The sequence below is a fragment of the Rhinolophus hipposideros genome (assembly GCF_964194185.1).
Source record: "Rhinolophus hipposideros genome assembly, chromosome: 21".
In the NCBI taxonomy this organism is placed as follows: Eukaryota; Metazoa; Chordata; class Mammalia; order Chiroptera; family Rhinolophidae; genus Rhinolophus; species Rhinolophus hipposideros.
Window position 1 is genome coordinate 37,589,374 of NC_138067.1, and position 13,269 is coordinate 37,602,642.

Here is a 13,269-nt window from a genome sequence, read left to right on the forward strand (position 1 = left end):
GCGGTCAGGGAGGGCGCTGAGTTGCAGCTGGAGGGGGATATGGAAAAATGTACAGGGGGAACATGGAGAGAAAAATTCCCCCTTCGGTGGAGGTGTGTATCTGTGGTTCTTCCAGGACAAGAGACCCTGTTCACTCCTGTTCATCCTTCACGTTGCATCTCAGGTCAGGTGTCTCCTAAGCTGCGGCAGTTGCCTCCTCTCTGCTCCAAGTCCTCTAGGCTTCCCCCACCCCAGTCCTGGTCACTCTGTCTGCGCTTCCCTGGTCACAACCCCGACCCTCTGGGCTGTCATTCTGTTGAAGTGCTGGGAGGCCCCTGAGGGCCGGTCCCAGAACTGTCTTGGTCACTGCTGTGTCCCCAGCAAAGGGCCGGGCACAAAGTGGGTGCTGAACAAAGATGTGGTGAGTAGTTAAGGATCCCTACTCTGTCCGTGGGGGCACAGGGGACACCTGTTCCGGTTGTGTCCCGCCTTGTGAATTAGGCCTCCCTTCTGGGTGGACGCAACCCTACTCCAGAGCGCATGACTTGGCGAAAGGAGTGAGGACTGGATGTTAGTGTGGCCCCTCGGCCGTTCGTCCAGATGTAGTGCACGATCTTCGCAGCCGTGAGCGATGGCCCTGGGGCGCTGGGGCCGACTCCTCAGTCCGCGAGAGAAGGAGAGCGCGCGGATTCTCTCTGACCTAGGGAGCCGCGACGCGTGGGAGGCAGAAAGGGAAGGGATGGAAGGAAAGGGAGAATGCCCCCAATCTTTGCATCCCTTTGGTCTTCTAAGTCCGGGAGCCCGGGTCTCCACCCTCTCGGCACTAACACCTGGCGGTAGGGCGTGCCTCAGTTTCTCAGAGGCGGGGCGCTCCTCCACTTTCGCCCCTCCCCTCCTTCCTCCGGTTCCTCTTTGGGGCGCTGGTGGCCTCGCCTCGAGCACTCCCGGAACTGAAGCTGGGCGCCGGGCAGTCCGGAGGCCGGGGCCACGTCAGCGGGGCGGCGGGGCTCGGCGGGGAGCCGGCGGGGAGCCCGCGGACGGGCGCCATGCCGCGGGGCGCTCTCTTGGCGGGAGCCCTGGCCGTCTACGCCGCGTACCTGGGGCTGGGCGCGTTGCTGGTGGCGCGGCTGGAGCAGCCGTACGAGGCTCAGCTCCGCGCGGAGCTGGAGACGCTGCGGGAGCAGCTGCTGCGGCGCAGCCCGTGCGTGTCCGCCCCCGCCCTGGATGCCTTCGTGGAGCGGGTGCTGGCGGCCGGCCGGCTGGGGCGCGCCGCGCTAGCCAACGCTTCGTGGCCCGCCAACGCCTCGGACCCCGCCTGGGATTTTGCCTCGGCTCTCTTCTTCGCTAGCACGCTGGTCACCACCGTGGGTATGTGAGCGCCTCCCCGACTCATAAGCCAGCGAGGATCCGGGTCCCCCCCCTCACCCCCGTCCCCTTCCCTGGGACACCCGGGAGCCCTCACGAGATACCTTTATCTCAGCACATCACTCCCAATCGGCTCTGGGCCTAGGATCCCCTGAAAATCCCTCAGCGAGGACCCGCATCTACACTGTGGGATCCGCCCCCCGCGGCAAAGTCCCATCCAAGCCTCTCCTCCCAGCGGGAACCAGGTTCCCCCTGGGAGGAGGGCCGCCTTCAGAGTACCTTCCAGAGAGCACCTGGGACCCCATTCTTCTGCCTTAACCGCCTTGGAGACCCTGGTCTGTCCAGTCTCCTCTGGGCCCAGGACTACCCTCAGAGACCCCCAGCGAGGACCAGACAGCCTTGGCCTGAGACCCTGGCCCGCTCTGGACCCAGACCTCAGCCACCAAGGACCTCTCCCTTCTCTCTGGGCTCACACTGCCATCCCCTCCGACAATGTCTCCTGACTCTCCAGATATGTCCTGGGTCGCCCCTTGGGAAGCCCTTCCCCAACCTCCTCCAGACGCTGGTGCCCCACTGAGGACCCTGAATCTCTAGACCTTCTCAGGGTGCCATCACTAACGACCTGCCAGTAGAGCTCCTTCAGCCAGGACCTGGAGTCTCTGTCTGAGATGTCCACCCCTTTGGACCTAGACCACACTCCTGCCAGGGCCCCTGCCCTCCTCCAGACAGAGGACCACGCTATCCTCATACTCCCCAGCAGGTAGCCCTGACCCCAGACACAGGACCACTCTCCACATACTCCACTGTCATTTCCTCTGTATTGGGAAGCCCTCAATGCAGGGTTTTCCTCCCAATAGAGACACCCCAGTTCCCTCTGAACCTGGAACTTCCAACTCAGCTGCCCCCAGTTGTGGATGTGTGAGAGGGACCCACCATGGAGGGAGCTAGAGCACCCTTTCAGGAAGAACTACTGACTTTCCAACCAGAAGTCCCCTAACCAGGACTCCCTCCCCTCCAATCCCAAAACTGGTTCCAGCAAAAACCCTACTGCTTTCCAAACCAGGGACCCCATGGGGGCCGCTTTGAACATGAAAACCCCTAGCTGAGACTCTCTGGACCCTGACACCCCTCAGCAAGAGCCCCAGAACCACCTGGACCTCCTATCAGGGACTCCAGTGCCATCCACACACACTGTCATTGAGAGCAGAGTCCCCCCTACACGCAATGCCAGCCCAGGGACTCTGCTCTCTGCACCTGCTACCCCAGCCCCGAGAACCCCTGGCCACCTTAGATTTCCCAAACAAATGGAATCTCCTGGGTACCTGGCACCTTCCAATCTCCAGACCCACATCTGGGACTTCCCTGTCTACCCCAACACTGCCCCCGCCTGCTTTGGACCTGAGTTTCTCCCCTCTGCTAAGGGTGCTCCAGACCCTCTCCACCCCAGAACCCTCCCGGATATCCGCTTTCTAACCTTGACACTCAGCCAGGACCACTCCCTCTCGACATCTCCTTAGCCTTGTCTACTCCCATCGCATCCCCTCAGGCATCCTTGGGCTCAGAATCCCCCTCCGCTTGAGGATTCCCCTCCCAATCCCACTTGTGATCCAGAAAATGCCCCCACTTTCCTCTAGTCTGTCCTGGTGCCTGTCCCCTCTTTCCTCTAGTCCCAGGACCCCAGCCCCAAAGCAGGATTTGTTTCAAACCAGGGCACCATCCTCTGATTTCAGATTACCGTCTCTCAGTCCCTTCTCTGAAACCACCCCCTCAGGTGGGACCAACCCCTTCCGCCCAGCCCTACCCTGGAAATCCCTTTCCACCTCAGCACCCAGCAGACCTGGGAAATCCCTGTTGTCAGGCCCTGCAGGTCTTTCCAATCCCCTCCCCCAAGCTTCCTCTTCCTCTCCTCACTCAGGATTTGAACTGGGGTGGGGTTTGCTGAAGCAGACCTAGCCCAGATTCCTAACTCCTCCCTGCCCACAGTAGCAGATGGCGTTTGCCTTTGGTGCCCCATTGTGTGGACTAGCAAACCAAGGCCACTGGCAGCAGGGCTGGGTGCTCCTCACTGACTGTTCTCCATGCTGGCTGGGCCCGCCCAACCTGTTTGCCGGCTTCACTTGGCTTGCTCCCCAGCTTCACTGGGTCACATGAGTGTCTCCATCAGCCTCTTTCTTCCCAGATCCTGGCTTCTGAAAAGTCGTCCCAGGTAGGATAGGCGAAGAAGCCAAACTCGAGGCAGGCACAGCCTGGGTTTGGATCCCTGCTCAGCCACTGCTCAGGTCTAGACCTCAGTGTCCTCCCTCATCTGTAAAATGGGGAGAATAACACTCCCCACTTCACAGTAATAGTCAAAGCAGAAGACTTGCTTCATATGAGCTTTAACTCAATCAGCAGAGCAGCCTTGTGAGGCAGGTATCATTAGCGGCCCTATATTTTTAGCAATAGAAACTGAGGCCCAGAGAGGCTGGACAACTTGTCGAAGACCACACAACTAGGAAGGTGGAGATTTAAACCGAGGCCATTAGGCCTCAAATCCCGTGCTTTTAACCAACACACCACACTACCTCTTAGGCCTGCACAAAGAAGGGGGTGGTGTGTATATATTGTAAAAGAAAAATTATTTGGACATTTGTTAAGAATGGTAAGTTATTGCAATAGGGAGAGAGATTAAACTCAACTCTGAATGTAATAAAGACAGCTGGAGGTATACAGCTGAGAGCAGAGTGAGGGGGGTCCATGGATGGAAAATTACTATTGTGGTTCCCCGAAAATAAGACCTCACCGGAAAATGAGCCCTAGCATGATTTTTCAGGATGACAGCCCCTGAACATAAGCCCTAATGCATCTTTGGGAGCAAAAATTAATATAAGACCCGGCCTTATTTTCGGGGAAATGCGGTAAGAGGAGACACGTAGGGGGATTCTTGTTTACTGGTCTAAGAGGGTTCTTGAGACAGACAGGCCAAGGCCTTAGCTCTCAAGGGTGGAGGATGAGGAATTTGATCAGGTACAAGAGTGGGGGGATTTTCCCTAAACTGACTTAGGATTCCTGCTAAAACTAGACCTAGTCAAGAAGAGGATTCAGAGGAGCCTGACTAAAGTTTGGTCAGAAGGAAGGGAGTCTGTCGTTGTGAAGGCTGGTGATAACTGATGTTCACTGAGCCTCAGTTTTCATTGTTATTGGTGGGGAAGCCTAGAGCTCTGAATGTATGTGACACACGGAAAACCAAACGTCTTTTAGAGAGCCCTCTCCCACGGCGCCCCTGGTCTTGCCATAGGCCCAAGCCCGCTGAGGAGTCGTGGGGCCTGGAGTTGATCCAGGCAGCCTTGCTGCAACTGAGGCCAGGAGTGGAGGAGTCAGCCTGTGAGAAGTGGGATTCAGGAGAGAGGAAGTGAGGATGACTGTCATGATAGCACTTTCCTTGCCCTGCTAGGTGCTACGCCCTATTGCAGCCTGTTAGAACTGTTACTATTACATTTGAGGAAGGCATTGTTTATGAGCCCATTTTGCAGGACTCTGAGGAAACTGAGGCTCAGAGAGGAGAAGTCACTTGGCCAATGTCATGCAGGAAATAAATGGCAAGGCACTGATTTGGACAGGGCTCTCTGAGGTAGCAAGTTGAGGCACACAGCCTCCATTCTAGTCTAACTATGATTTTTCTGTTTATAAGGATTTCGTGTCATTTGCAAACCTGTCATTCCAGCCAGGCTGCTGGAGTTTCTCCATCAAAAAACCTTGTATTAATGAGGGTTGGAGCCATAAATGATAAACCTCAAATAACAGTTGCTTAAATAAGCTGGAAGTTTATTTCTTGTTCACATTTAAGATAGTCCAAGGCCAGAATGCTACTGCATGGTCAGAGCCCTCATGTTCCTCCATAACTCCTCTGTGCAGTTTCCATTCCCAAGGTCACTTCATGGTCCAAGATAGCTGCTCAACTCCAGCCTTCATGTCTGTGTTCCAACCAGTAGGAGGGAGGAATGAAGGGAGCTAGGCATCTCCGTCTTTTTAAGTGTCTTTTAGGACACTTCATGGAAGTTGCTTGCTTTCATGTATACCTCAATGGCCAGAAATTATTTCAGAGTCACACCTAGCTGCAAGGGAGGAGGGAAGGTCTTTATTCCAGATGACCATGTGTCCAGCAAAAAAACAGAGGGTGCTTTATTTTTCTCCAATTTTTGTATTGTGGTAAAATACACATAACATTTACCATCTTCACCATTTTTAAGTGCTCACTTAAGTAGTATTAGATACATTCACATTGTTGTGCAACCATCACCACCATCCAGCTCCAGAACAATTTTCATCTTGCAAAACTGAAACTATTAAACATTAACTCTCCATTCACCCCTCTCCCCAACCCCTGGCATTCTACTTTGTGTCTCTATGATTTTGACTACTCTGAGTAGCTCATATAAATGGAATCATATAGTATTTGTCTTTTTGTGGCTGGCTTTTTTCATTTAGCATAATGTCTTCAAGGTTCATCCATGTAGCCTGTGTCAGAATTTCCTTCCTTCATAAGGATGAATAAGATTCCATTGTATGTATTTACATTTTGTTTATCTATCCATCCATCGATGGAGACACTTGGGTTGTTTCCACCTTTTGGCTGTTGTGAATAATGCTGCCATGAACATGAGTGTCCAGGTATCTCTTCAAGCCCCTGCTTTCAATTCTTTTGAGTATATAAAAACCAAGTGATCCTTTTGTATGGAAGATGGACACAGGTAAATGCCTTCTCATGCGCATGTTTCCACTCTTTGATCATAGGGCTAGGTCTGTAGTCTTTTGGGTAAGACATTTTACTGTCAACATAAACCAGGCCCCTTACTACCCTAGTCATATATCTGACCTTTTGGGTTGATTTATTTGGGAAATAGAAAAAGATTTTAAATTACACATTGCTTAAATGAGCCCATCTCACTGACACCTGAATTCCCCTTTCTCATGTTTCTTTTTGCAGAACTCATATTCACACTGATCTTTCTGGGTTCCCACAGCCCTCCAGAAACCCAGTGGGGTTTGTCACACCCATTTTAGAGTAAAGGGAACTAAGGCTCCTAGCCAGGCAAAAGCCTGCACCCTTCATTTATTATTTCAACTACTGGTCGAATGCCCACTCTGCCAGAGACCAGGGCTTCAGCAGTGAACAAAACAGACAGAAGCCCCTGCCCTCCTGGAGCTCGCCCCCTAGTAGGGGAGACAAATAGTAATAAGTAAACCATATAGTATGCTAGAAGATGTTAAGTGCTATGAAAACAACCCCTCTCCCCTGAAAAAGGAGTTGAGTAAGAGGGTTTAACAATTCAAAACAAGGTGGTTAGGGAAGGCCTCACTGAGAAGGTGACATTTGAGCAACGACCTAAAGGAGGGGAGGAAGGTAACCCTGTGGATACCTGAGGGAAATATTCCATAGGGAAAGAACAGCCAGTGCAAAGGTCCTGGGGTGAGAGCATGCTTTCCCTGCTGGGTCATGATGAGGATTTTGTGCTTTTACTTGAATAAGGTGGCGCCATAGGAGGGCTCTGACAGGGAAGGGACGTGACTTAACACAAGTGGTTATAGCATCTCTCTGACTGCGTGGGGGAGCAGACTGGTGGCAAGGGTGGGGGGAGAGGGGAGGCCATGGAGGAGACAGGTAGAGAGGACCAGGGTGGAGGATGGCGGTGAGGTGGGGTGAAGTGGGTGAGTTTGGGATCTCTTTGAAACTGGAGACAACAGGATTCACTGACGGATGGAGAGTGGGTGTGAGTGATAAGGGAGTCGAGGATGAGACCAGGGCTCCTGGCCTGAGCAGGCAGAAGGATGGAGGTGCCATCACCAGAGACAAGAATGGGAGGAGGGCAGGTTCAAGGGTGAAATGAGGTCTCGGTTTAGGGTGGCCATAGACCCCCAAGTGTGGGTGCTGAGTGGCAGAAGGATTTCCTCGTCCCTTCTGCAGGCTATGGCTACACGACGCCACTGACTGACGCGGGCAAGGCCTTTTCCATTGCCTTTGCCCTCCTGGGTGTGCCGGCCACCATGTTGCTGCTGACCGTCTCGGCCCAGCGCCTGTCGCTGCTGCTGACCCATGCACCCCTGTCCTGGCTGAGCATGCGCTGGGGCTGGAACCCGCGGCGGGCGGCCCGCTGGCATCTGGTGGTGCTGCTGGGGGTCGTGGTGACCATCTGCTTCGTGGTGCCTGCTGCAGTCTTTGCCCACCTTGAAGAGGCCTGGAGCTTCCTGGATGCCTTCTACTTCTGCTTCATCTCTCTGTCCACCATCGGCCTGGGTGACTATGTGCCCGGGGAGGCCCCTGGCCAGCCCTACCGGGCACTCTACAAACTGCTGGTCACAGGTGAGTGGGGTGGCTGGCGGGGGGTTAAGGACAGGACACGGCTTTTCCCTGGAGGCTTTGAGGGACACCTGGCCCTGTGTGAGGGGGAGGTGAGGGTCATGGCCTCACGCTGGGGGTTTCTGTAGCCCCTTGGCCCTGCCTAGGATAAGGGTCCACCCATCGCCCCTCTGCCATCTTTACAGCCTACCTCTTCCTGGGGCTGGTCGCCATGGTTCTGGTGCTGCAGACTTTCCGCCACGTGTCTGACCTTCATGGCCTCACAGAGCTCATCCTGCTGCCCAGCCCGTGCCCTGCCAGCTTCAGTGAGGATGAGGACGATCGGGTGGATATTCTGGGCTCCCAGCCGGACCTGCACCAGCAACTCAATGCTGGCTCCCACACGAACTATGCCTCCATCCCCAGGTAGCTGGGGCAGGCTCCCTGACGCTGGATGGACCTGGCCTTCGGCTGAGGGGTCACATGACTGGAGCTGATGCATTAGAACGTCATGGGCACATGCTGGTGTCACGAGGCACTGCCACCAACTGTCTGTCCTTTGTCGTACCTGTTGGGCTCCGCCAGCACCAGCATCACATTGTTCTCCCAGCCCCTTCTTCTATCTCCCCCATACTCTGTGCCTCTCTGGCTTCCTCACTGTCTCTATCTTTCTCTCTCACCATCTCTTTGTTTCTTATTTTTTTATTTACTCCATCTGCCTCAGTCATGCTGGTTCTACCAGCCTCTGGGCTCAGACCTCATTTCAGGCACTAGATCGGTCACTACACCTTGGGCAAGTGACAGCCCTCCCTGAGCCTTGATTTCCTCATCTTTTAGGTGGAAAGAACATACTCACTCATCCAAAACTCCCTCCTCTGTGCCAGCCCATGCTGGGCAGTGCCAGGGACAGTAGTGGTCCAGGTGGTGAGGCCCCACTCTCACAGGGCTCTCAGTTCAGTGACGTAGCCAGACCTGTCCCCATACAGTGAGCCCAGAACCAGCAGGACTTCAGTGGGGGAGGGAGAGTAGTCAGTGGTGTGATGGAAAAAACACAGGGAATGTACCCAATCCCACCTGGCAGGTCAGGGAGGCCTTCCTGGAGGAAGGGAAAACTGAACTCAGCCCTGAAATGCGAGGAGTAGTCAGGGAAAGAAGGTGTACCTGATTTTCCTCGGGTGTCTCCAGGGAGCAAGGCCCACGCAGAGAGCCCCGGGGTAGGCCTAGGTGCTAGAATCTTCCTTAGTAGCCTGGCAGGCAGGAAACAGGATCCCAGTCTGGATCCAGGTGACATGGAAGGTGCTGCTCTTAGCCGTGACACCATTGTAAAAGCTGTCCCCATTTACCAAGCACTAACAGTATATTTCACACTGAGCTCTGGAGCCAGCCTACCTACTAGGGCTCAATTCCCAACTCAGCTGTGCTCCGCCCATGTCCTCAGGCAATCACTTCTCCTCTGTGATTCTTAGGTCCCTCATCTGTAAAATGGCAATAATAATAGTACCCATTTCACAAGATGACTTCACAGAGCCTGCCATGTTTTTCTGTGATGCTTTCTTTGGCCAGGCCCTGTTCTGTGTACTTTACATGTGGGGAAGATCATATTATCATCCCCTTCCCACACATGAGGAAACTGAGGCACAGGGAGGGGAGGTCCCTTGTCTTAGACACAGAGCTAGGAGGTGATTGATTTTGTTATTCCCCCCAGATTTGATCCCTCCCAAGATAGTACATCAGTGATAGTACTTACTGCCAAAGGCCCATCTACTGAGCTGTTACCTCTACCAAGCCCTTTGGAGGTGACAGAAAGGACGGGGCGTCTGAGCTGCGCCTTGATAGTAGACAAGTGGAGAGGGCATGGGGAGGGCCTTCCTGGCAGGTGGAACCATGTGTGCAAAGGCCCAGAGGTAGGAAAGCATGTTGGACATCAGCTTCTGTGACAAGTGTGGAGTGAATGGGGAATGAGGATGGAGTGGTTGACACAGGCATCTTAAGTGTCTTTACATGCCCAGCTTGGGAACTTAGCTTCTTTCTTGAGGGCACTAGAGAGTTATGGAAGAGTTTTGAGCAGGAGAGGTCATGGATAGGTTTACTCCTTAGGAAGATTCCCCCTAGCTTCTCTGTGGACATCGATCAGAAGAGACCCAGGCCAGGTGCCCAGGGGAGGCCGGGACAGGAACAAAGCAGGAGGTGATGGGGCTAGCTGGGGCCAACGGGAGGAGGTGTCGGTGGAGGGACGCTCAGGAGGCCAAGCGGACAGGCTGTAGGCCTTACAGATTTGGGACGGGTAAGACCAGGGGAGGGCCAGGGATGGTCAGCTGCCCTTGTGATGGGGACCTGGGAGAAAGAACAGGTTTGAGGGGAGATGCTGAGACTGGTTTGGAACATGGTGGTTGTGAGGGGCTAAAGATACACAGGGGATGATATCAGGAGGTCACAAGACCCCCAGAGCTAGGGCTGAGGGGGTGGTTGAGACTGGAGACAGATTTGGGAACCAAGACCATGAAGGTGGGTGTGGCAACCCTGAGTGGAATGAAGAGAAGACCAGCCTCGAGAAGTCAGCCTTAGGCTATTTATATATTTATATCAGGAAGCAAGGATTTGGGCAGCAAGTAACAAAATCTTGATTGGCACTAGGTGAAACAATGACATAATTGTATATTGCACGTCACCAGAGTTGGGGAGGGCTCTGGGCATGATACAACCCACAGCTTCAGGAGGCTCTTATGGCCCCAGATTTCTTCTCTCTGCTCTGTCACCCTCAGCTGAAGGCTTGGCTTCCACATGGGCTCCCCTCATGGCCCCAAAGTGGCTGCTGCAGGTCCAGGCATCACAACCAGACTTGGCGATTTTTAGTACTAGAAGAAGGGGGCATCATTTACCATGTTATTTCTTTGGAAGCAAGAAAACCTTTCCCCAAATCTTCCCAGCAGGCTTCCTCTTCCACCTCATTGGCCAAAATTGGCTCACATCCCCATCCTGAAACAATCATTGGCCAGAGTGATAGAGCTCACCTTGATTCGCTTGGATTCCTTACGATTTACCCTGAGTCTGGGAACTGAGGCTGGGGGTAAAGTTTCAGTTTAGAGGCTCCTGAATACTTGAACAAAACTGCTCTTCTATGAAAAAGGCAGAAGATTGGGAAGATGGGCGGACATTGATTCATCAGCCAGGTCCAGCATGTACAATTATGCAGGTTGGGACCTACAGAAGAGCTGCCTGGGTGGCAGGGTGGAAATAAATAGGGCTTAAGTTCAAAGCTGAATATGCCCAAAGGGGGCTTTTTCTAAGTAACATAAAGGACCCCTATGGCAAGCAGTGACGCTTCAACCAATGTCCTCATACCAGAGAGAAGAGCTTACAAAAGAGACAGAAAAGGAGTTCCAGAGAGGAGTAGGAAAACCAGAAGGGAGTATTAATAAGAGATGACAGAATTTTAAGGAGGGAGAAGTCAACATTGTTAAATCATGCTAAAAAGGTACACTAGATTGTTTTAATAACAGGAATAGAAAACACTTGTCATATTTTGCCATGTATATTCACACTTTGCCCAAATTTGTGAGGGAAAAATAAGGATATGCATTACACATGGGTAGTACTAATTCCATATTTATACAAAAGTTTTTAATTCTTTTATTTATGCTTATGAGTTAAAAGTGCAATAATAAATAAATAAATGCTAAAATTCCTTTATAATACAAAAAACAAGTACCTAAATATAAACAAATAAATATTTGAATTAAAATGAAAGATTCTTTTCCCTGAAAGTTTGGGCCAAAAACGTGGGTGCACATTATACACAGTAAAATACAGTACGTAGGATTTACTATGAGCTAGGTACTGCTCCAAGCCCTTGATATATAATAATTTATTTAACCCTCTTCGCAACTCTGTTAGGTACATTCTCTCCACATTTTACTGTTGAGGAAAGAAGGCCCAGAGAAGTTAAATAATTTGTCCAAGGTCACACAGGGAGTGCAAAACGGATTTGAGGAAGGTTTGCTTGGTCACCTTGTCCCATGGGAGCTCAGAAACTTCTGCTGTCTCGCTCTCTCTCAGCCTCCCGGTCTTCTGGGTCCTCACCGTGGCCATGGTGGACCTTGCTGCCAAAGTCAGCAGCTGGCTGGGGAAGCAGTTGTTTCTCACCTTCTTGAGGGAGGTGCCTGTGTGATCTGGTTTCTGTTCCTCACCACTTCTCCTTCCAAATTCCTCTAGAAGAAAACCAGGCCCCATTCAGTTCAAGACCAAAAAAAAAAAAGAAAGTGCCTGCTAAAAATTCAGAAGGTACAAAAGAGTGCACAGTGGAAGGTCAGTTTTTCTCCCATAGACAGGCTGTGCTGACGATTTCTCAGGTCTACTTCCAGGCAAATACCAGGAATATATGCGTGTACATATGTGTGTCATTTTTTTCTTTCCCTCTACACAAGTGGTACCTAGTATGGTGAGGTGATTCCCATTACAGACTCTGGAGGCAGAGTCTCTGAGTATAAATTTGAACTCTGTCACTCCCAAGCCCTGTGGTTTTGGGCAAGTGATTTCGCCTCCCTGTGTCTGAGTTTGCCAATCTGTGAAATGGGACAGTAACAGCAACTACCTCATGGACTTGTTAGAGAGTTAAACAACTTAATATCTGTAAATATCTTAGAACAGTGTTTGGTACTTAATAAAATGTTGGCTAATGATTATTATCATTTCTGCACCTTGCTTTTTTATATGTTCTATATAAGTATATAATTTTTATATGCTCTTTCTAATATTATTCTCATTGCTGCACCTTGGTTTTTTCCACCAACCCAGTGTAATTCAGAGACCATTCCAGAGACACACAGTCCTTTTTTACGTCTGCAGTGCCTCATCTAGGACACACATCCCATAAATTATTTTGTTTCCTTAATGGACATGTGGGTGTTGGCTGTCTCTGGCATAAAGGATGCTGCAGTATTTACCTTGCACATCCGGATGTAACAGGCATCCCCACCTGGTGGGGCTGTTGTCCTGAGTGGGGGTGCCATGAGAGGATCCTAGTCTCTGACTCTGTTCTGGAATCTAGAAGGGCTCAGGTACAGAGCTGCTGAGTTTCTTCCCTCGGATGAAGTCACTCCTTCCTGGCCTGTGGGGTTGGGGAGCATAGATGTCCATCAGCTGTTCATTTACATAGAACACCTATTTTGTGTTGGACAGAGTCAGGAATAAGTGACAGAGAAAGCCCTAGGCCCTGTCCTCAGGGAGCCTGTGATTCAGTGAGGAAAAAAGATCCATTCCCAGTCATGGCCTAGTGCGGTCAGGAGAGGGATGGGGGCTGGTCATGTATCACAAAGATCTGAGGGGAGGAAAGTGGTCAGCTAACAAAGTAGGGAAAAATATTCCAGAAGGTGCTACAATATGTGCAGTCTGGAGGAGAGAAAGCACCCCCTATCCAGAAGCATAACTAGGGAGTGGGCTACACACGTCTATAGGGAGAAAAGAGATGAGCGGGATAAGAAAGCCAACAGGCATGAGATTATACGTGGTTCTTGAAACCAACTTTGGAGGTTTCCCTAAGGTCCTGGGGAGTCATAGAAGGTTTTGGAGTACTGGTTCCCAAGATGTGGTCCCCAGACCGTCAGTATCAG

At 51.7% G+C, this 13,269-nt stretch overlaps 1 protein-coding gene across 1 annotated transcript; it reads left to right on the plus strand.

Annotated features, from left to right (window-relative positions):
- The first annotated feature begins 980 nt into the window (after positions 1-980).
- Positions 981-12,347, plus strand: KCNK6 (potassium two pore domain channel subfamily K member 6). The gene is made up of 3 exons (XM_081033196.1): positions 981-1,347; positions 7,289-7,684; positions 7,867-12,347. The coding sequence occupies exons 1-3, from the start codon at positions 1,026-1,028 to the stop codon at positions 8,088-8,090; spliced, it is 942 nt and encodes a 313-aa protein (XP_080889322.1). The 5' UTR covers positions 981-1,025; the 3' UTR covers positions 8,091-12,347.
- Positions 12,348-13,269: the final 922 nt, after the last annotated feature.

Excerpts from the sequence above, each read along its gene's own strand:
- KCNK6 (XM_081033196.1), top strand. The coding sequence starts at position 1,026 with ATGCCGCGGGGCGCTCTCTTGGCGGGAGCCCTGGCCGTCTACGCCGCG. Across the intron at positions 1,348-7,288 it reads CACGCTGGTCACCACCGTGG|GCTATGGCTACACGACGCCA; the intron begins GTATGTGAGCGC and ends TCCCTTCTGCAG. Across the intron at positions 7,685-7,866 it reads CTACAAACTGCTGGTCACAG|CCTACCTCTTCCTGGGGCTG; the intron begins GTGAGTGGGGTG and ends CCATCTTTACAG.